Source organism: Rhinoderma darwinii, chromosome 5, assembly GCF_050947455.1.
Source record: "Rhinoderma darwinii isolate aRhiDar2 chromosome 5, aRhiDar2.hap1, whole genome shotgun sequence".
Taxonomy (NCBI): Eukaryota; Metazoa; Chordata; class Amphibia; order Anura; family Rhinodermatidae; genus Rhinoderma; species Rhinoderma darwinii.
Window position 1 is genome coordinate 266,993,450 of NC_134691.1, and position 23,321 is coordinate 267,016,770.

Here is a 23,321-nt window from a genome sequence, read left to right on the forward strand (position 1 = left end):
TTGATTAAATATGCACGACTTGTGAAATCGGGTTGAAGCGTATGTAGGTTGCCTATAGCGACCAGTCATGTGCATAGATGGGGCACGGTCATTAACCAATTAACAGTGGGGGGTGGATACGTATGTTTTAATACTATGCGTCGTACTAGGTAACTAAGGACGCTAGATCCTAGTTACTGACTGAATGTGAGCATGCGTAATGGATTAGGTCCGATGCCGAGTTCTACACGGACATGTAATGTATCTCTTCTTTAAATATGTCCTTCGGGATTCACTATTGTTGTGTTTTCTATTTATCACACACATGTATTATGTCCTTATATAGACTTTTTTAAAGTATTTTTATTGTACCACTATTTTGTAAATTAACTGAACACTGGATGTGAGGTCACTGAATACGGATTCTAAAAGGTCTGCACCTGCTGTCTGTTTTTTATGGTTGACAAAGACCCTGTGAGGGTTGAAACGTTGCAGGTGATGCTTTGGTGAATAAAGGATTCTTATTTTTCTACTGGAGTGCTGCGGTTTCCTCCTCTTTATTTGGATCTGCTGTTTCTCCTGGACTGGGATTATTTGATGCGAGCAGCCTCCCAAAGTTAGGATTTAAACTGGGTTTGTCCTGCACTATTGCTGGCTGTGCTACTGATTTCTTCCGTCTATATTTGCTGTGACACATCCATCACGTGACTGTCACCAGTGGTGACCGACAGACCCAATGACATATAACAGGGCCCGTCAGTTTCATCGAAGTGTCTGTAGTTTTTGATGGGAAAAATAGCGCTGCATGCTGCGCTATTTTTCCAGTCAAAAAACTAAGGAATCTGTAACAGAGGCTCCATTATGATACAGATGTCAACAGAGCCCACTGGTTCAGCTTGGACTTTGCTGCCAATTGTGGAGACCTATTTACAGTAAGAGGAGGATTTTAGAATATGCCCTGCATCAGTAACTAAATTTACTTTCTCCCATTTTTGATAAATCAAAAAAAAGTACAAACTCTTGCACATCGAAAATCTAAAAACTCCTCCCCAACTACACAAACTGATAAACAAAACTATAGATCTTTCCGATAATTAACTTTTCTGTTCATACCTATTGAGCAGAGTGATAAAGTTCCATGCATGAGAATTTTAATTTCTACCTAATCTTATCAATAATGGCTATGAGTAAAACCTTTACAATCACGTAACAAAACTCACCATTAAACAAATCCAAAAAAAAAAAAAAAGTTTTATTGTATAGAGACTAAAGTTTACAGTCAGTGGTAGTTATTTTCTATTACTGTATTCTAAAAAGTTCGAAGAAATATACATTTTTCACAGATTTCCAAGAAAGTAATTACCATACAACAATTAATACTAGCACTATCAAAAAAGTATTACAAAATATAAATTCATAAATTGTATATATATATACCACAATCCCACCATGTGTAGAATATAAAGGAGGGGTCAGGTACAGTTCAGAGATGGTAATAGTACAAGGACCACGGCTATTCTAGGGACTGTAAGGAATCATATGCTTGAGTTTGGCAAGCAAGAAAGGATGTATTATAATACAAAGGTAGCACAGCTACATGACTTTTTATTAATAAAATATTTTTTTTTTTACAAATTAATTGTGCACAGAATTGATAAAAAACCTACATATAAATTATCCATAACATTACATAAATATTCTCATCTTAATACATTCTAGACCGTTTCACATCATTTGTTTCTTCAGAGTTTTTTCTCTTGCGGGATAATGAGGTGGTGGCAACCTGTAGATAGGGGACAGCGTCCGGAAGGCAGTAGTTGTTGGGTGGAGGAGGGGGTTCCTAGAAAGACGAGGAAAAGGAATGTAATACTGGACAGAGAAATAATCTATTTTAAACCCATCAATATTTTGTTTTTGTCTTACTCATTTTTTTCATCTTATTTTTGAAGTTCAAAGAACTTCACAAAGAAAACCTGAAATAAAATGTATATCAGTGTCTTTATACATGATAAGTCAATACAAAAAATGCCTGCCGGCAACAAAAGCCCTGTTTTCCAAGTATCAATTGGTTAAAGTAACAAAATTTTATTAAGCAATTATAGCAAAAGAACAGACTACATAGAAATTAAAAGGTTCAAGTCCGTAGCTGACACTGATCAGCATAGTGCAATATTAGACACCTCTATTATGGGGATTCAGAGCGCCAGTGGCTGCAGGACGCTGCACTCAGGTCCACAGTTAAATTGTTAGGAGTCAGCAGAGAGCCCCCCCCCCCCCCGACATGTTTCGCTACAGATGTAGCGTCTTCAGGGGTATCAGGGCTAGAACGGAATTGAACCTTTTAATTTCTATGTAGTCTGTTCTTTTGCTATAATTGCATAATAAAATTTTGTTACTTTAACCAATTGATAGTTGGAAAACAGGGATTTTGTTGCCAGCAGGCATTCTTTGTATTGACCTCTAATGTGCCCACCAACTATTGGGGTCCATATCTCTAGTATTTGTCTATACATGATAAGGTACAGCTATGGGAAATGCATTAAGGCCTGAGCTTTTGAAATCACGGTCAGTGGGAAGGTGTTTTAAACCCCCCCCCCCCCCAAAAAAAGATCGCTACATGTCTTTATTTACAATACATAAAAAGTGTATGTTCGCAGGAAGGCTACAAATAAAACCGACAAAGCGTAATAGACACCAAAAACACGTTTTTTTTTTAATGAATACGAGTATTTTGAGGTGTTTTTAACACATCTTTAGCCATTTTTTTAAATGTATTTTAGGCTTCCCATGAAACACAATAGGATACATGTGTAAAACGCAGCAAAATTTGACAGAACACTTTTTTTTTTACATGACGCGCTTCATGCACTAATGGCGCATTTTCCCATTGAACTCAATGGTAATGTTTAGACAGGAGTCTTGAATGCGTATTTTGGCACATAAAACAGGCTAACATACCTGTAGAAAAATAAATTCTGTGTGAATAGGAGCCTAGAATATGTTCTAACACGGCAGATCCATCCCATACAAATAAATGCGGTTGTTTCTGCAGAATGTGCATGGATTTCTGCAAGCCCCATTCAAATGAATGTGACAATCAGAGAAAGTCCTGCAACAAATGTGCCACATATGAATTTTCCCTTAGTAAAGGCCTACAGGAAAATGGCCCCGACAGTGACAGTTATCTAAGTGCAATACGTTGATTTATAGGCTTTGTTCACACCTGCATTGTAACATTCCATCGTTCTTCTCCATCAGAAGAACAGAACAAGGGAATAATGGAAGCAAGGGTTCCGTTGCACAACGGTCACCGCCGGCGGCCGACAGAACCCATTGACTTTAGTAGGTTCCGTCGGCGTTCCATCGGGGTGTCTATGATTTTACCGGACACAATAGTGCAGCATGCCGAGCTATTGTCTGCAGTAACCTCTACCGGATCCTAACGGAGCCTCCAACACAGATGTGAACGAAGCCATAGAGGTAGAAACAAAAAAAGTAAATTAATAAAATAAACAATGGGCTGCATGATTCTCCATGCATCCGATATTCTTGTAGCTTGGGAAAAATTAATATGGCTTAAAACGAAAAAGATTCTTAACGGCTACTTGTTAAAGAGAACCTGTCAGCTCTACTGATGTGCCTAATAGTAAATACTTGCATTCTCCATAAAATAATTATGGAGCATCTTTTCTGAACTCTGCACTGCTATTCCTCATGAAATCGTATGAAACAAATGACAACCGCGTGTTACTATTCCCCTTTTCAATAGTGTGTCCCTACACAGTCTAAGGGTACCATCACACACAGTTTTTAGGAAAAGCGCCACCTTTTTTGTGGCAGTTTTTTCCCCAGTTTTTTTGCAGTAAAAAACACTGCAGCCAGATGTTAGCAGTAAGTCAATATGGAATACAAACAGTAAGTGCCACCCAAAAAAAATAAAAAAAATTGGATTTTTGTATTGACCGTAAAAAAAAAAAATTCTTGTTGTATTCAATTGGGGACACAGAACCATTAGGCATAGGCGCCTCCCTCTAGGCAAGTAAAGTTTTGGCTCCGCCCAGGCAGGCCATACCTCTCCCACAGACACTGGCTAAATCAGTTTGTACTGCAAGAAGTAGAAGACAAAACAGGTCAATGGTACAGGGTATAAAAACAACTAAAACAGCAGGAACAGGTCCCGGGGCCTAGAACAAAATAAAAAGGGGCAGGATCTGTGTCCCCCAATGAAGAGGAGGAACTTTATCCTTGATCCGACAGGCTTCCTAGATTACAGACCACATCCAGCACGCAATGGTGGCTTTAGACACTGCCAAGTCCTTGCGTGGCTCCTCGGGAACAACAATAAAGCATTTGTAGCGATAAAACACCTCTGTTGCAGACATCACATTAAGGCAACGTAAAGCAGTTTTCTTGGATTATAAGGGGAAGCACACAAAGAAGTGAGGACAATCTCCTTGCTGACATAAAAGGCTAAGACTACCTTTGGTAGAAGGGAAGTGACAGGTCAGAAAACCACTTTATCCTTGTGGATGCCCAAAAAGCAGACGACAGGGAAGCTAACTCTGAAACTCTTGTAATGGAAGTGACTACTATCAGGAAGGCCATATTCCAGGAGAGTAAATGCAATGAAACATCCCACAAGGCTTCAAAAGGAACAATCTGAAGAGCCTCCAAAACAAAGTTGAGATCCCAAAGCTCTGTGGATTGTCTAAATGGAGGGACGGCATGAGCCAATCCCGACAGGAAAGTCTTCACCTGAGCCTGAAGGGCCAAGGCCTGCTGGAAAAGGATGGACAAAGCAGAAACTTGACATTACTCAGAATGTCCTAATTGTTGGGTCTGGTTTTTTTTTCTTCTACATTTACAAGTAAATTATTTGCTCTGTAGAAATATCACTCCCACCAAAAGCATTGATTTATCAGTTTAATGATGTTGGACTGCTTTTTATTTTAATTTTTTTTTTAACACTACTGTACCTATGGTGGAAGCCTTGGCTATGTTCACACGGAGTATTTTGACGAGTTTTTTGACGCGGAAACCGCGCCAAAAAGCTCGTCAATAACGGCCCGAAAATGCCTCCCGTCGATTTCAATGGCAGGCGGGGGCGGTAAGAAAGAAGCGACATGCCCTATCTTTGGGCGTTTCCACCTCTGACCTCCCACTTACTTCAATGGGAGACAGAGAAAGCGTATTTCGCGGCGTTTTATGCCCGCAGCGCCAAAAGGCCGCGGGCGAAAAAAAACGCGAAAATCGGCGTGCAGGGAGAGGAAAATCTGCCTCAAACTTCCAAACGGAATTTTGAGGCAGAAATTCTGCCTGCAAAATACTCCGTCTGAACATAGCCTAACACGGCCAGTACTGATTAGACCATGTCAGGGACACACCACACAGAAAAGGAGAATGGTAACACCTAGTAGAAGAAATAACTTCGGAACAACACAATGTAGAGCTGTAAGAAAAGTTTGAGATCTGAGTTCTAAGATGCTTAGGAATTGTTATTTCGTGGGGAACGCAAGCATTTCCTAAAACAGATTTGTTAGGAGAAATGGCAGGTCTTGTTTAAGAGGCTAAAAATAGCTTACAAATAAAAACAATTCATAGACCGCAGTTCCTCATCCCACAAACCTTCATTAGATAATCTGCAATGTACTCCGGCTTTAAACAGTTTACTCCTTGTGCTGCGGCTTCAGATATATTGACTTTAGCATCTTCAGTTTTCAGCTTATTAACATCTGCAAGCAAGTGAGTTGCTTCCTTAAACATAGAGGGAGATTGGCCGGCAAGTACCTAGGAACACATTAATGATAAAAAGAAGTTTTAAAAAATACTAGTAACCAATCAATCCCCCCTCCTACCCAACCACACATGTTCATAGAGAAGACCCCTTGCTAGTCAGAGAACAGTGATTCTCCATGGGCTGTGACTAGAACTGCAGCTCTTGCCCATGGACCCACTTTGTTGCCCTTTTTAGAGGGGAAAAAATAAAATAAAAAATGTGCCTTTATCCTAATCCAGCAAAACCAATTTAACTAGGTCTTGTTTTAAGTATGCCTCCTGCTGTAATAATGTATAATTAACCCTTTGGAGACGCAACCAATTTTAGAATTTCCCTCCCCAACTTCCAAAAGCCATACCTTTTTTTTTTTTATGCTTACGTCGACAGACATTTTTTTTTTTTGTTTTTTTGTGAAATCAAATGGGCAAAAAAAAGTGAATCCACCATTTTTTTTTTGGGCTTCATTTTTACAGCTTTCACCGTGCGATATAAATGACATGTTCACTTTATTCTACGGGTCCATACAATTACGGCTATACCATATTTATATAGTGCTTTTTATTTTTTTTGTAACACTTTTACAAAAAAAATCCATTTTAAATTTTAAAAAATTTTTTTTTGTGTGTCCCTGCATTCTGCAACCCATAACTTTTTGATATTTCCGTTGACTGAGTTGTGTGAGGGTTTGTTTTTTACAGCGTTTACTGTGCGGGTTAAATAACACTATATTCGTATTGTACCGACTTTTACAGACTTGGTGATATCAGTTATGATATTTTTTAACATTACTTTAGGGGGAAAAAAAATTATTTTTCATTTTTTGTAAATTAAAAAAGCAAAACCTTTATTTAACGGCTTTACTTTTTTTATTAGCCCCCCCCTGGGGGATTTGAACCAGCGATCAATGTATGGATTGCACGATATACTGCAAACCTAATGTATTGCAGTATATTGTGATTTTTACAGCCACCTATAAAGCCCTGCCTCTGGTAGGGCCTAATAGGAGTACAAAGATGGCAGACCTGGGGGCTACTGTTAGGCCCACAGGCCGCCATGACAACTATCGGCACATGCGATCATGTCGCGAGGGAGCCGATAGGCTGCCTAAAGGGTCCTCGCCTTCTTTCTAACGGCTTAGATGCCGCGGTCACTATTGACGCAGGAGTGCAGGATGTCCATCTTTGTGTGCAATGTATAGAAGACATGATAGGCTCAATGGAAACTGAGAATTAGAGAGAGAGCCTGCAGAGGGAAATACGGACAACAAAATGCCACATACAAGTCATAATGGCCAGAAATAGTTATTCCTCATTTACACACATGACCGCTTATTCTGAAAAAAAGTCATCTGAAAAGTTAGGTACGCTTTAAAAAGGTTTTTGTTCTTCAAGGGGAATGTATCACTTTTTCTCTCTCTCTTTCCTTTCTCTTTTGGTGCCAGAAGTCTGTAAATTTGGTTCTGTGGGGGGAGGTTTCTCATCGGTTTTTAAAATTAGAACTTCTGAACTGTTTTTTGGTAGTGAACTTTAATAAAAACAAGGCAGTAAAAGGCCACAGACCTTTGCTCCTCCGGACTGCAGGAGACGTTTAAATCCAGCTTCTTTTGATTGTTCAACATTTAATATAACTCTCCATCCACTGAATGCTCCCTGAAATAGTTTCAAATACAACAACTTTTCAAATCCGCAATTACTGAATTATAAACTAATTCACATTGTGAACTTTAAGAACTTCACAAATCCCAAAACATTTAAAAAGTGTCTTAACCGTGTCAGCACTTTATTAAAAATGTTTTGTTATATCGGGCATAGAGGAGACCCTGGTACATTTTCAGCAGGGTCGATGCGTGGGCAGCGAGGACAGAGACCTTACAATTACCATTCAACAGTCATTATTTCGTTAAGTTCACATACAGAGTTATTCAAATGAGATTTGGTTTTGAGGCCTATACTCACCTCCACACTGCCAATATCTTGATTTATTCTCTCTAGCTTCTTCCTCCATCTCATTGCTGCCTCAGCCAGCATACGTTGTTGGGGATTAATTCCACTAACCGCATTCAATACCGAAGTGCTTCCCCATTCATAGTCATCTTCCTGGAAAAACAAACATCCATTCATGCAGCCCCCAATAATGTAGGACGTGAAGGAAGGAGACCATCTTGTCTGTAATATCATTGTGTACAGCAGGCAAAAAGTGGTCTGACTTGGCTAGCGCTTTACAATGAATAAGCTTGTCCCACGGCAACCCTCCCCCCAACTTTTGTGACCCATCACCTAGGCATGTCATACAAATATGACAGGTCTGACCTCTAGGTCCCCAACACGAACAAGAACACGGGACCGTAAGATCACTTTCTTCGCTGGAGAGTTGGCCGCAAATGCTCAGTAGCAGCAGTACTTCCTTTAATGTTTACATACCCTATTTTGTCTTGAATGTATTTAAAACTATTCTTGCATATTGGCAAGATGCAAAGAATGTTCTGCTAGAGACTAACTTATGCTTTATAGACTAAGTTAAGTTAGCATTTACATTACGGTTACAATACCAACCTTAATAAAACGCTTTGCAGCTCGACAGGCCTCCAGGTAAGATCGATGAAGCACCCATTTCCCTGCTGCCATTGAAGCTAGATACTTTTCATTACGGAGGGGATGTCCAACAATAATGTGTGTACAACTTGGGTCAAAAGACTGTTTGTCTATCACTATTCCACCTGCAAGCAAACAAATAGGGTTAAAATGGTGACACATGCATTTTTCACTCTGCATTTAAATGGCTATTTAAGTAAAATCCAAAAGAGCACAAGTGAGGAAAGCTTTATCTATTTTATTGGTACTTTATAATTAAACAACCCCTTTAAAGCGCTCTTTTTAAACAGACAATCCCTTTCAGAAATCGGCCTTTGGGGCAATCACCTGATCGCCCTGGGCCCCCCTTGGAACACCCCAGGCAAACAGTTAATTTTGAAATGTCGTTTTACATGGCGGACCAGGAGGACTCAAGTCCACAGAACGGAAGCCACTTGATCAGAGCGGCTCCCTGTACTGGTTCAGAGGTGTTCCCTAACGAGGGATCCACTCTATGATGCCCTTATAGATTATCTTCATGAGACAATCCCTATAAATTGTCTATTAGGATCTTTTACTTCAAGTGAACCAGCCAGTAAATAGAATATTAATTCGTCATTTAGTTTCTCAGACACGCAACAACATGGTAAAGCCAACATTATAGTGAAATCCATTCACCTAGCTCCTCAATGAGCTGGCAGTAATCAATTCTTTCCTGGGGATTTAAGGAAGAAAGCTGGAATCGACGGGTTTTATCTTTTTCTTCTAACATTGGGTTTTCATTCTGCAAAACAAAGTCCAGAATGTTATTAATATTACAATGAAGATTCACAATTACAAGAATACGATTCTAATTATTTACTGCACTAAAATAGAAAAAACAGCTAATCTAGTACATTAGTCGCTGTGAATTAAATTCTGATATGATTTAATGTTGAGGAAATGTACAGCCATTCAACTGTAGATTGGGTAATTACATAAATCGGTTTAGTCAAATCCCTAATGGAAGCAGCTTTGTATATGGGTATTTACCATGGAAAATCTGCAGCGGATTACAGTACCAGCCATGTGAGTGAGATCTGAACACATCTCATCTACATGCTGAAGAACATTTTCGGCATGGAGATCAGAGGAGGCTGCAGATGATCAAATCTGAAGCATGCTTATTCTGTTACGGATATTTACAGTGTATTTTACCCTTATCAATGAAGGCGGGATGAAATCTGCACTTAACATGTGGATTTTGCTGCGGAAAAAATACCGCAACAAATCTGCCAAGTGCATGGGTACCTCATGCATGTAATTCAGAATATAAGTCATGCTGTGCCTTCATCACTTTGACAGGTCATGACATATATTCAATAATGTGGAGTGGATTTAATTAAATATGTAAATAAAAGTGTAAGAGATTCTGTGCAAAAAACAATTAAAACAGAATGGCAGAATTATTCCAAACTCTAACCATTTCTATTGGCTGTGGAGCCACCAATGGCTTGGCTAATGGGAATGCGATACTAGGGGCCTGTGGAGTAGGGATTAACTGGTCCTCTTTAGCTGGAGATTGAAGATCTTTTCCTTTTATAAATGCTTCTTCAGCTGCAGTGATTTCCATTTCACAGGCTTCTGCAACACAAGATTAACATTTAAAGTGTTATTTTTAATTTCTCTAACAAATGTTCCAATCTTCTGGAACAACTGAATAAAAAAAAAGAAAAAAAGAAAGCAAAAGCACAGTTCTTATTGCAAACCCCAGATATTTATTCAGGCAAATATAACGAAATGTGGCGAGTTAAAAATAAATAAAAGGATTCACAATATACTCTATAGTGACCTGCTACCTATGCTACAGCCCACACAGGCACATATATCAGTATATCTTACCCATTTCAGCTAAGTCTGTGTCCGTTAAGGATTCCTTAAACTGGGCATCATTTTGGGATTTTATATCAGGTTGAGGAGGTTCCATATACTGGGAAGGACTATTGGGCCACTGCATGTTGCTGGCCAGTTTTGCTCTCTCTTCTCTTGCAGTGGGGTCATCCCAAATAATTTGCTCGTTTTGTGATGGCTCTGTATTGAGATCTGCTGTAGGCTGGCGAGAATTTCTAGAAGTACAGTAGAACTGTTTTTATAATCATATAGCAAAACAATAATACAAAAAAACACGAACAAACAATATTGGTATTTTTTTATTACTTACCGTAAAATTAATTGAGTGACCCTGGGTATAGCAGCCAGAAAGCGGACACTAAGTAAGAAACTATACTATATCCTGAAGACACTGAGCTAACCAGTTTGTACAGAAGCAGAGATCATAACTGCTCAAAACTACTAATGACAAAGGTGAACCATACGAATACCAGAGGAAAACATACACCCTGGAACAAACCGTCGCAACACCTAAAAAAATAAAAAACATTGGGTGGGTGCTGTGTTCAGCAATAAATGTGACGAGAGGGATTTTGCGGTAAAACAAAAATCCGGTTTTCTCAGGGGGTCTCGGATGTCCCAAAGCAGTTTCACCTTGCGATCGAGAGAAACATTGCAGGATGCAAATGTATGCACCCTGTAGAGCTTTCAGGTGTCAAGCTTCCAAGCTGGACCTCCCAGAAGGGAACCACTGCTTTGGTGGAGCTGGCCCTCGCACAGAAGAGAGGTTTCCTTGTGCCTTGCATGATACGCCTCCCCAAGGGCGGATCGGATCCATGAAGCTATGGTGGCCTTAAATGCCACCGGACCCTGCCTAGGACCGTCCAGAATGACAAAAGTCATATAGAGGAAGTTTGTGCAACCTAAGTTTTTAATGCATGCACAACAATGAAAAGGGAAGAGAGCAAATTTGGGATGGTTGATGATCCAACCAAAGCAAGACAAGTGGTTCACAGTTATCTAAAGACTTTCCATGAAGACTGACCGAGAAGGAGCCTAGACCATGAGGTCGTCCAGATATAGAATGGCCACAACTTTGAGAATGAAGAAGGGAACCTTACTGAAGACCCGTCAGGGCGTGGACGGGCCGAATGGGAGTAGCACAAATTGGTAATGGCAAGCCTGGACCAAAGTGAAGGAAGTGTTGATGAGAAAAACAGAGATGTAAAAGGTACGCATCCTTTATGACCACTCACAACATAAATTTTCCTTGTTCCATGGAAGCAATTACTGATCGATGGAATTCTATCCAAAAGCAACAGACCTTGACATACAGGTTGAAGCGCTTCAGATCCAGGATAGGGCACCAAAACAATCATTCCCAGGGAAACAAGAGACTGAATACAGCAAAGGAAGAATGCGAAAACGCTAGAAGAAAGGCTCGATGATACTGAATGAAAGCAGCGATCTGTGGGATAGAAATTCTATTTGGTAGCTCAGAGACAACTACAAGGATTCGGGTGTCTGAAACGTCAGAGAGCCAAACATCGCGGAAAAGAGACACTTTTCCTGGCTAGACCCGGACGACATGGCTTGCATTGGGAAATATGGGAAGCATTACCACCCACCCATGGCCTCATAAATCTTATCCAGGTGGGCACCAAAATGGGGAGAGACAGAAAAGGGAAGAGCTGCAAGGAAATCTCTAAGATACCATGTCCCAGAACTAGCATTTAAGCCAGGGGCTCCTGCGAATGGCGACCAAGATGAGGGACAGGCCAGCAGTCTAGACATGTCAAACGAACTTTCACATAGGTACTTCCCTGCATGAGAGAGTTGGTGGGCCAGTTTCCCAGGCGGAGAATTGGGTAGGATGTCCTAGTGGAGTTCTCTGGCCCAATTAGTAGCAGTCCTACTCACCCAGGAGGAGGGGAAGATCGGTCTTAGGGCTGCTTCAAAGAAGGATTTGCAAAGGATTCTAACCTTCGGGCTTGGTGATCTTGAGAGAAGGTTGTGTCTGCCATGGGCAAGGTAATACTCTTGGCCAAGTCAGAGAACAGTGGGTCTAAGATTTATTCTAGAGATTTTCAGGGAATGGATACATTAGATCCAAGCCCTTTGGCTTAGAAAATGGCATTCAGGACACTTCAATTATTTGGAGAGGACGTCAAACGCGAAGTGAGATGAAATTTGTTTTGGGGAGTCTTTGGGACAGTGAAAGGAGAACCCTTATTGAAAGAGGGAAGAGTCCTGTAATTGCAAGGTGTCTGTAAAAGCTATGATGAGATGGATGAAAGTTTAGAAGTCTGTTCTGTGTCCAGATCACAATCAGAATAAGAGGCCCAAACGTGCTACTGAAGGTGGGAAAGAGTGTAAAAGGAAGGAAAAGAACAAGTATATCTGGCCAGTTTTTGTGGTCTACCGTGGAGTGAGTCAACAGAGAAGGCGACTGGGAGACCTTGGTGAGGAGTGATTCCACCAAGGAAAGGGAGCGTGCCCATTCTGGTTCAGGCCCCTGTGGGGAATGTGCTATGGGCATCAGGTGTGGAGGTTCAACGACAGGCTGTCTCAAAGCTCAGACAGGTAGAACAGAGGGGTTCAGACTTGCCACACTGAAATTTAGCACTACAGCTAGAGTAAGCAAAATAGCATCCTCTGATTGGATCATCGGCATGAAGACCTCAAAACTGCAGTCTAGCAAGTAGAGAAACAAGGGACCTAACCAGCGGATCGGTTAGGACCCCTCTGGCCGTGCTGGAGAATAAGGAAAGGGTCCAAACCTATGGAAGGAGAGAGGAAGTGTGCTGCTGTCAGAGAAGGAGCGAGGATCCCCATTGTTGCGTTACAGAGAAAGAGAGTGGGCAGAGGACGAATGGCTGTAAGGAGGAAAGAGCTGCTGCCTGAGAGAGTAGGGAGAGCCAGCACAGAGACCAAAGGAAAAATCCCTGCTGTGAGTAACCGCAGCCCCAAAGAAAATAATGACAAAGAAAACTATAGACTCCCGTTCCCTGGAAGTAACTCCTAATATTAGTCTCCCTGGAAATCCCGCTGTGACGGGACTTCCTCCCACAGGTTCTTCATCGGAGCCATGGAAGACTGAACAGACATCGCCTCCAGCCGCTGCAGATTCTGATAAACGTCCTGGCAAGGCTGGAGGCGATGTCTGTTGACTCTTCCATCGCTCCGGTGAAGGACCTGTGGGAGAAAGTCCCGTCACAGCGTGATCTGGCGAGATCACGATGTGCAGTGAAACAAGCTGGGCAGGAATGAAGAGAAGTGTATGACGCGGATTGGTCAGCGTCATACCTCTTTACAACAACTACTTGGAAAAATCTAAAAAACGCCCAGTTGGTCATTAAGAACTAATTAACATAAATCTAAAATTGGTCATAACTTGCTCAAAAATAATTGTTTTTCAAAATAAAAACCACTGTTATCTACATTACAGCACCGATCAGATTATGTAGGAGATAGGACACTTATAATCTGGTGACAGAGCCTCTTTAAAGAGGCTCGGTCACCAGATTATCAAATCCCTATCTCCTATTGCATGTGATTGGCGCTGCAATGTAGAGAACAGTAACGTTTTGTTTTTTTAAAAACGATCATTTTTGGCCAAGTTATGAGCAATTTTATATTTATGCAAATGAGCTTTGAAATGGACAACTGGGCGTGTTTTTTTTCGTATTTCCAACTGGGCCTGTATTGTGTTTTTAACAACTGGGCGTGTTTACTTGTTTTACTAACTGGGCGTTGTGAATAGAAGTGTATGATGCGGACGAATCAGCATCATTCACTTCTCATCGTTCCCACCCAGCTTCTTTCACTAAAGACGCACAGCGTGACGTCACCCACAGGTCCTTCAACCTTGTCGTCGGACAAAGAAGATACATCGGCTGAAAGGTGTCCAAAAGGTTAATATGCTCGTCTCTAGGGAGTTTGCTATGCTTACCTGCACATGGTGATGCTGCTGCAAATTCAACTGTACGCCTGGAGCTGTGGTGTCTTCTCTCTTCCGACGCTAAGGTTGAAGGACCTGTGGGTGACGTCACGCTGTGTCTGCAGTGAAAGAAGCTGGCTGGGAGTGATGACGTCACCCACAGGTCCTTCAACCTTGGCGTCGGAAGAGAGAATACACCACAGCTATGACGTCTAGGGTGTAACCCATCTGGTCCCGGGGCTTTGTGTACATTTATTTTATTTAACTTAGCTTGGACTATACCTACATTCAGCCAATTCAGTATATCAACTGATATATTAACAGCACTGGCACCGGCTACATCAGCTACTCTTTGTTCTGTTGTATATACAGAGCTAATGAACCCATATAGTAACTCTGCCTTCTCTTGATCACCTGTGACCAACTCCCCATTACCACTATTTAGGGGTCCTACATGTTCAGACCGTGGCCTTTTTTTACATTTACATACTTGAAGAATTTTTGGGGATTTGTTTTACTATTATTGGCCACCTGCCTTTCATTTTGTATTTTTGCTGATTTTATAACATTTTTACAGATTTTATTGAATGTGACTCCTGAACTTCAACCCCCATGCTGCTTCTCACTGCACAGAGCAGCTCGTCCATAAATTTAGAAAAGTAATATTTCTCTTTTTGTGGAGAGGAGACAGATGCAATTTCTCCTTCCTCTAGTAAACCTCCTGATATCAAGGGAATATAACTGCCACCTTCTGAACCAGAATCCTCTTCCACCATGATTTTGCATTTCTTAGGTGTTTGAGGGGGGGGGGGGGGGGAGTACATTTGAGAAAAGGATGCCTGATAGGATTGTATCTCCTGTTTGACTATCCTCTTAATTTCATCCAATAAAGATGGCTGCTGTTCCCTGATAACCTTTTCTGTACATATCTGAAATAAAACCTTTTTACTTAAAGATAACTTTTTAGTGCATAGAACACATTTACTTTGGGCTTCTTTTTTTTAGGTTTTGGAGGAGGCTCCTTTTCCGCCTACATGCAAAAGATAACGATAATAAGCCCACATAGTATAAAAAAGAAATACACCCCTACCCCGGAACAAACTTACAGGTCCAGAGGCTATGCTAGGTTTCGAAGAAACCAGATTTCAGGGTCAGTTTATCCATCCCGAGGAAACAGCTTGACAAGAACAGTAGTTGTCAGTAGAAGAAAAAGGGAGGAGGTATGACCAAACTTCCGCTGCCTGGAGGATAGTTAGTTACTAGTCATCCCTGCCACCAGCCCAGAGACTATAGTCTCCTCTTGTTGCTCCATACGGATAGGATAAAACACTGAGAAGGAATGGTGGGGAAGGGCTATTTAACCTCTTGTGCCTTTTCCTGTCCCTATTAGAGGCAGGTCCTACCTCCTGTGGTGCTGTCATGGAGGGTGCTTTAAGAAATACATTTTTTTAAATATAAGTTATACACTAAAGCATGACGGTCAAGAAATGTAAAAAAAACAAACCTGATAATCTCGTTTTATTTGCTTGGATACGAAACTGTTCAAGTCAGTAAACGGACAATGACCTTGAAACATTTTGATTAACATTATAATACATTGTAGAACTATTTTAAATTATCTCAACAAAGAATTATTAGAAAACAGTTATAAGAACATTGTTTTACATAAATCTAGTAAGTAAATCTCTGTGAAAACAGTACCTTCGTGCTTCCAAAACCCGGCTACGGCCATTTCTAGAACGAACTCCTTCAGGAGTGCAAGGAGAGTTATCAAACCCTGCTCTGCTTAATGATATCCTCTGTCCCTTCACCATTGACGTTGCGGACATCAGCTCTTGCAGCTGTCGCTGGAAATTCTCTCTCATCTCTAATGTTTGTGTCAGAGCTGGTCACATAATTAAAGAACATAATTAGAACAATGAATTCTCGAATGATCACACAATCTATACCACTACAAAATAGTTTAAACATACATATTTTTACCTCCTTTTACTTCACTATTTTCGCTTTGAGCCTTTCCAGTATTATTTGCCTTTATGGGTGAAGTTTCAGCTATTTGATCATCTTCAAATCCATTTTTCTGAAATTCAAAAGCACTAGTTCGAGAAACTATCCACAACGCAAATGTTTGTATGCAAGAGATACAAATAAATGTAAAGCAAAGCCTATAAACAGAGTGTAGTTAACCTGTTCATGAGTGCATTGTCACGCAATTGAACTTTATTACTACAAGATTTTTTTTATGCTTGTTTTCATGCCAAATAAAAGTTCAATCAATTAGTCAATGAATTGTCACAGAAATGCCATAAAGGCAAGGGTGTGAAAGGTAGGGGCAAACCACCAATCCTGAGAAGCGAGGGGTCCCCAATCTTTGCGGAAAGTAAGGTACTACTCCCTTGAAATAAATGGGAAATAAAGAAATAGCTGTATTTCCCATTTAGTGAGTGTCCTTACTTGGCTGTTTCTGTATGTCCCATTCATGTCAGCATCTGGAAACCCTGGTTTGGACATTGCTAATACAGGTTATAAGCAAAATAATACTATTAACTTATCTTCAAACTATTTCAGAGGTTTGAAAAGTACAGACTAGGCACTGATTATTTTGTCATACAAGACTTCACCATACCTCATAATGTTTGGAGACTGTTTTAGAAAGCTTAGTGCTATTATGTACTCCCTCTTGTACTGCACTGATGTCAAGGCTCATTTTTGGATTATATGTATGAGGGTAAAAAGTCTCAGGGACTCTCCTCTGCTCTTCTGCACACTGTTGAGTTAAAAAAAAAAAAAAAAAAGGCATATTATGGCATGCACAAAATATAAAAACTATACAACCTATTAAAAAAAATAAAAAAGGTGTGTAAGCTCTTTTACTGGAATATATATCAGATGCATAGCTCCAAGAGCATCTTAACCCCTTCAGGACTGAGCCTGTTTTGGCCTTGAGAATTTTTTCAAATCTGACTTGTCAATTTATGCGGTAATAACTTGGGAATCCTTTTACCTATCCCAGTGATTCTGAGATTGTTTCCCCGTCACATATTGTACTTTATGAATTTATCGACAATTTTTTTCACCAACATAATTTATTTATGGAAAAACACCAAAATTAGAAAAATGCTAATTGTTGCAAATTTTCTCAAATATAAATGTATCTGCATGTAAGACAGATAGTAATACATCACAAAAGTTTTTTGAACATCCTTTTATTTTTCTAGGACAGCAATTTCTCATATTTTCAAGAAAATTTCAAAAGGCTATTTTTCCAGGGACCTGTTCAGTTCTGACATGGCTTTGAGGGCCTTATATATTAGAAAGTCCCAATAAATCATCCCATTTTGAAAACTGCACCCCTCAAAGTATTCAAAACATTATTCAAAAAGTGTTTTAACCCTTTCGGTGTTTCACAGGAATGAAAGCAAAGTAGAGGTGAAATGTACAAATTAATATTTTTTTTGCCAAAATCAATTTGTAATACATTTTTTTCTGGAACACAGAAGGATTTACCCGAGAAACACAACTCAATATTTATTGGCAAGATTCTGCAGTTTTTAGAAATATCCCACATGTGGCCCAAGTGCACTACTGGACTGAAGCACAGGCCTCAGAAGCAAAAAAGCACCTTGTTAGCATTTTGACCTCACAGTTTTTTTGCTAAATTTATTTGAATTAGTCTGTGAAGATAAAAATCTACTTTTATTTCTGAAAAACATAGACATTTTTAATTTTTACTAGCAATAAAGGAGTAAATAGCACCCCAACATTTGTAAAGCAATTTCACAGCAGGGCTTAGAAGGGAAGGAGCGCTCTTTGCTTTGAAGGGCCTAAATATTAGACACCCCCATCAAACACCCCATTTTAGAAACTAGACCCCTCAAAGTATTCACAACAGCATTTAGAAAGTTTATGAACCCTTTAGGTGTTTCACAGGAATTTAGAGCAAAGTAGAGGTGAAATTTACATATTTATTTTTGTCAGAAAAAACTTTTTTTACCATTTTTTTCTATAACACAAAAGGCTTTACCAGAGAAACGCAACTTAATACTTATTGCCCAGATTCTGCAGTTTTTAGAAATACCACACATGTGGCCCTCGGGCGGTAATGGGCTGAAGCACCGGCCTCCGAAGCAAAGGAGCACCTAGTGGATTTTGAGGCCTCTTTTTTATTAGGCACCATGTCCGGTTTGAAGAGGTCTTGTGGTGCCAAAACAGTGGAAACCCCCCAAAAGTGACCCCATTTTGGAAACTAGACACCTTGAGGAATTCAATGTAGTTTTCTTGGGGTGCATGCAGCTTTTTGATCAGTTTTTATTCTATTTTTAGGTGGCGTGGTGACTAAAAAACAGCAATTCTACTATTGTTTTTTTATTCTATTTTTTTTTTTTACAGCGTTCACCGTGCGCTATAAATGACATATTCACTTTATTCTGCGGGACGATACGATTATGGCGATACCATATGGTTATAGTTTTTTTTATGTCTTATGGTGTTTGCACAATAAAATAAGTTTTCTTATTCTAAGAGCCAGAACTTTTTTATTTTTCCATCAATAAAGCCGTGCGAGGACTTATTTTTTGCGTAACGAACGATAGTTTCTATCATTAACATTTTTAGGTACATGCGACATTTTGATCTCTTTTTATGCCATTTTTTGGGAGGTGAAGTGACCAAACAATTGTGATTGTGGTATGGTTTATTATTTTCTTTTACGGTGTTCACCGTGCGGGATAAATAACAAAATAGTTTTGAAGTTCAGGCCGTTACGGACGCGGCGATACCAATTATGTATAGTTTATTTGTTTATCTATTTTTACTAATAAAAGTACTGATAAGGGAAAAAGGGGGATTTTTACTTTTAAAACTTTTATACATCTTTTTTTTTACTTTTTTACTTTGTCCCACTAGGGGACTTGAGGGCAGGAGGCCCTGATCGCTATTCTAATACACTGCACTACACGCGTATTGCAGTGTATTAGAGCTGTCAGCTACTCACTGACAGCAAGCATAGTGGGTCCTGACTTTGTCAGGACCCACTAGGCTTCCGTCGAAGGCTCCCATTGTTTGGTGTCCGGTTGCCATAGTCACCATCGCCGGCCGCTATCGTGTAGCAGGCCGGCGATGGTAGCTTAACCCCTAAAAAGCTGCGATCTCTATTGAACGCGGCTTTTAAGGGGTTAATCAGCGGGGACACAGCGATCAGTCCCCGCTGTAGGAGCTGCGGCAGCTGCTGTACGAGACAGCAGCTGTCACAGCTCCTGTATGTGTCGGAAGGATGGCCGAAACGGCCGTTACTCCCGAGACGTACTATTAGGTCATGGAGCGCGAACGATACAGCTACCATGACCTAATAGTACGTCCAGGAGCGGGAAGGGGTTGAGGGAAGACAGCACCTGATGTTGAGCCGTTTTTTACGGACGTTTTTCTATTGAATCAATGAAAAACGGCTCCAAAAACGGCTCAAGAAGTGACATGCACTTCTTTTTATGATGCGTTTTTTTTACGTGGCCGTTTTTAAAAACAGCCGCGTAAAAAACATCCTGTGGGCACGGAGTGCCATATTTCCCATTGAAATTAATGGGCAGATGTTTGAAGGCGTTCAGCCCCAGCATTTTTACGGACCGAAAAACGGCTGAAAATAGGCCGTGTGAACATACCCTTAGGCCGTGAAAATTTATATCAACATTATTTCCACTAAAATGTTGAATTTTTTCATTACATTAATTTTCACAAAGGATAAAAAGGAGGACAAAGCACCCCAATATTTGTAAAGCAATTTCTCCCAAGTACGGCAATACCCCACATGTGGTCATAAATGGTTTTTTATTAGAAATTAATTAACCCTTTCCGCAGTGATCCATTTTTTGCTTTTTCTTTTTAGTTTCTCCTTCCCCGCTTTCCAGGAGCCACAACTTTTTCCGTCAGTAGAGCGGTGTGAGGGCTTATTTCTTGCGGGAGGAGTTGCAGTTTCTATTGACACCATTTAAAGTACAACTTAATGTACTAGGAAACGGAAAGTAAAATTCTTTGCAGGCTGAAATTGGAAAAAACTGATTCCTCCATTGTTTTTTGGGTCTTGTTTTTACTGCTTTTACCATGCAGTAAAAACAACAACCTACACTTTTTCTGCGACTCGATACGATTACGGTAATACCAAATTTATATAGTTTTTTTTAATTTCTTACTACTTTTACAAAGTAAAATCTATTTGTTAAAAAAAAACCAATTGTTTTGTTTTACCACATTCCGAGAGGCATCACTTTTTTTAATTTTTGGTCGATTGATATGTGGGAGTACTTATTTCTTGCGGGACGAGCTGTAGTTTTTATTGGTACGATTTTTTGGTACATACAACTTTTTGAGCTCTTTTTATTACCATTTTTTTTTTTTTTTTGCTAGGGTGACCCAAAAAAACGGAGTTTGGCGGTTTAAATTATTTTTTACGGTGTTCACCGTGTGAGTTAAATAATGGTATATTGTAATAGTTTGGACTTTTACGGATGCAGCAATACCAATTTTGTGTGTTTTTCTATTTTTTACATTATTTTAGAGAAAAATGTATTTATTAATTTTTTTTCACGAATAATTTTTTTTTGTACACATTTTATTAGTCCCCATAGGGGACTTGAACCAGCGATCATTAGATCGCTGGTACAATACACTGCAATACTAATGTATTGCAGTATATGGTCATAATTACAGGCTTCTGTAACAGCGCGATCACTGTTTTTGTCCGTTAGTCCCAGGTGTCAACTGTAATACACAACTGACAACCGCAGCGTATGGCGTGGGCGCCTAAGCCCGCTACATACATCACCCCCGCGCCACGACATGCTATTAAGTCGTGGTGCATGAAAGGGTTAATGCGCAGTGGATGGTGCAGAGTGAAAATTAAAATTTTCCACGGATATGCCATTTTACTGCACAATGTTGTGCCCAGTTTGTGCCACTGAAGACAAATACCTCATAAAATATTAATCGGGTTCTCCCGGGTATGGCGATGCCATATCTGTGGATGTAAACGGCTGTTTGGGCATGCTCTAGGGTTCAGAAGGGAGGGAGCACCATTTGGCTATTGGAGCACAGATTTAGCTTGGTAGTTGTTCTATTTTGGGTTTTACTGGTATTTCAGTTTATAACGTGGGGGCATATATAAGCTGTGCGGAGTACATCAGGGCATATTAACCTCTTCCCGACATTTGCCGTATGGGTACGCCATGGAAAGCTATGACATCCCGCAAATTGCTGTATCCATACGCCAAATGTTTGGCACCGGCTCAGAAGCTGAGCTGGTGCCATCATCACCGGATCACAGCTGTATCTTACAGCTGACATTCGGCTGTAATGGTGGGGACCGAAATTAGCTTAGATCCCCGCCATTAACCCCTTAAATGCAGCGCTCAAACGCGAGTGCTGCACTTAAGGGGTTTGCAGCTCATCTGAACCCTAGCAATGAAATTGCCGGGGTTCCGCTGGCTGCAATGGCAACCGGAGGCCGAATACTGGCCTCCCGGTCTGCCTAGCACGGAAGCCGGTCAAGATCCGCCCGGCGGCGGATCCTGATCGGCTTCCGTAGCCGCCGTTAACATGGCGTCGGCTCAGGAGCTGATTCGACGTCATCAGCGGTGGAAGTCAGCTGTATGTTACAGCTGACATCCACCTGTAATGGCAGGAACCGGAGCTAGCTCCGATCCCTGCCATTAACCCCTTCGATGCAGCAATCGAAAGTGATTGCTGCATCTTAGCGGTTGCTAGCAGATCGCCAGCCCTGACAGGCAATCAGGACTGGCGACTGCTGCTATGGCAACAGGAGACACAATGGCCTCCTGCTCTGCAATTACGGAAGCCGATTAGGCCCCACCGGGAGGCGAAGTGCAATGAATTAGAAAAAAAAACATCAGACAGTTGGAACTTCAAGTCCCCTAGTGAAAGTATAAAAAAAAGTGAAAAAAATAAAAAGTTTGAAAACAATAAAAGTTTCAAGTAATAAAATAAGACACAAATCGCCCTTTTTCCCTTATCAAGTCCTTTATTATTGGAAAAATAATAAACCATACGTATTTGGTATCGCCGCGACCGTAACGACCTGAGGTATCAAAATATTATATTATTTATTGCACGCGGTGAACAGCGTAAAAAAACAAAACAATACCAGAATTTGTTTTTTGTTCACTTTTTATACCAATATTTGTAGGGCAAAGTGATCAAAAAGTCGCACATATCCAAAAATGGTACTTATAAAAACTATAGCTTGTCCCGCAAAAAACAAGCCCTCATATTGCTTCGTCGACAAAAAAATTAAAAAGTTGTGGTTCTGCTTACAAAAGTAATTTTATTGTGCAAAAAGTTGTAAAACATAAAAAGGTACTATAAAATAGGTATCGCCGGAATCGTACTGACCGGCAGAATAAAGTTAACATGTAATTTTATAACGCATGGTGAACTCTGTATAAAAAAAACAAAAAAAAGCGATGCCAGAATTGCGGTTTTTTGTTTACCTGGCCTCCCAAAAAATAGGATAAAAGGTGATCAAAAAGTCGCATGTACCCCAAAATGGTACCAATAATCGCTACAGCTCGTCCCGCAAAAAAACAAACCTCATACCACTTTGTCTATGAAAAAATAAAATTAGTTATGGCTCCAATAAGTCAGGAAATAAAAAATATGCAGTTGTGCCCGAGGGGAACAATTCTTCTGTTTCAAGAGGCGATTTATCAAGGACCAAAAATTAGGGAACCAGGAAGGGGAGGGCCCAAACATATACGCTGGAAGCGACTGTGCCCGTATTATACCAGGACAACACTTTCCCAGCAAAATTCCCCAAACTGCAAAGGTGCGGAGTGTGGACCAAAAGGGGCATAAGAAAGGACGCCATATATCAGTGCGACACCGGCCTGTGCAGAAAGGATTGCTTCACAGCGTAACACACATCCATGGATTATTTTATTGTTTTTTTTACCCCATTATTATACCACCTGACTATGCCACTGATGTACTTTTCCCAGCTTACATGTACCCCCACATTATAAACGGAAGCACCAGCAATACTCAAAAAATCTACTACCAAGCAAAATCCGCTCTCCAAAAGCCAAATGGCGCTCCCTCCCATCTGAGCCAGACAGTGTGCCCAAACAGCAGTTTCCTTCCACATATATGGCATCGCCATACCCGGGAGAACCCTTTTAACAAT

General features: G+C 40.5%; 1 protein-coding gene across 1 annotated transcript in view; it reads right to left on the reverse strand.

The window, feature by feature from the left end:
* Nucleotides 1-1,260: 1,260 nt before the first annotated feature.
* Nucleotides 1,261-23,321, reverse strand: part of TOPBP1 (DNA topoisomerase II binding protein 1) — an 80,372-nt gene continuing 58,311 nt past the window's right edge. The window contains exons 18-28 of the mRNA XM_075827117.1: nt 16,761-16,901; nt 16,118-16,214; nt 15,836-16,019; nt 10,207-10,430; nt 9,788-9,948; nt 9,004-9,109; nt 8,308-8,471; nt 7,711-7,851; nt 7,315-7,404; nt 5,605-5,766; nt 1,261-1,819 (exon numbers count right to left, since the gene is read on the reverse strand). Of these exons, the coding sequence (XP_075683232.1) occupies nt 1,685-1,819; nt 5,605-5,766; nt 7,315-7,404; nt 7,711-7,851; nt 8,308-8,471; nt 9,004-9,109; nt 9,788-9,948; nt 10,207-10,430; nt 15,836-16,019; nt 16,118-16,214; nt 16,761-16,901 (1,605 nt within the window). The 3' untranslated portion in view covers nt 1,261-1,684. The remainder of the gene's footprint in view (nt 1,820-5,604; nt 5,767-7,314; nt 7,405-7,710; nt 7,852-8,307; nt 8,472-9,003; nt 9,110-9,787; nt 9,949-10,206; nt 10,431-15,835; nt 16,020-16,117; nt 16,215-16,760; nt 16,902-23,321) is intronic.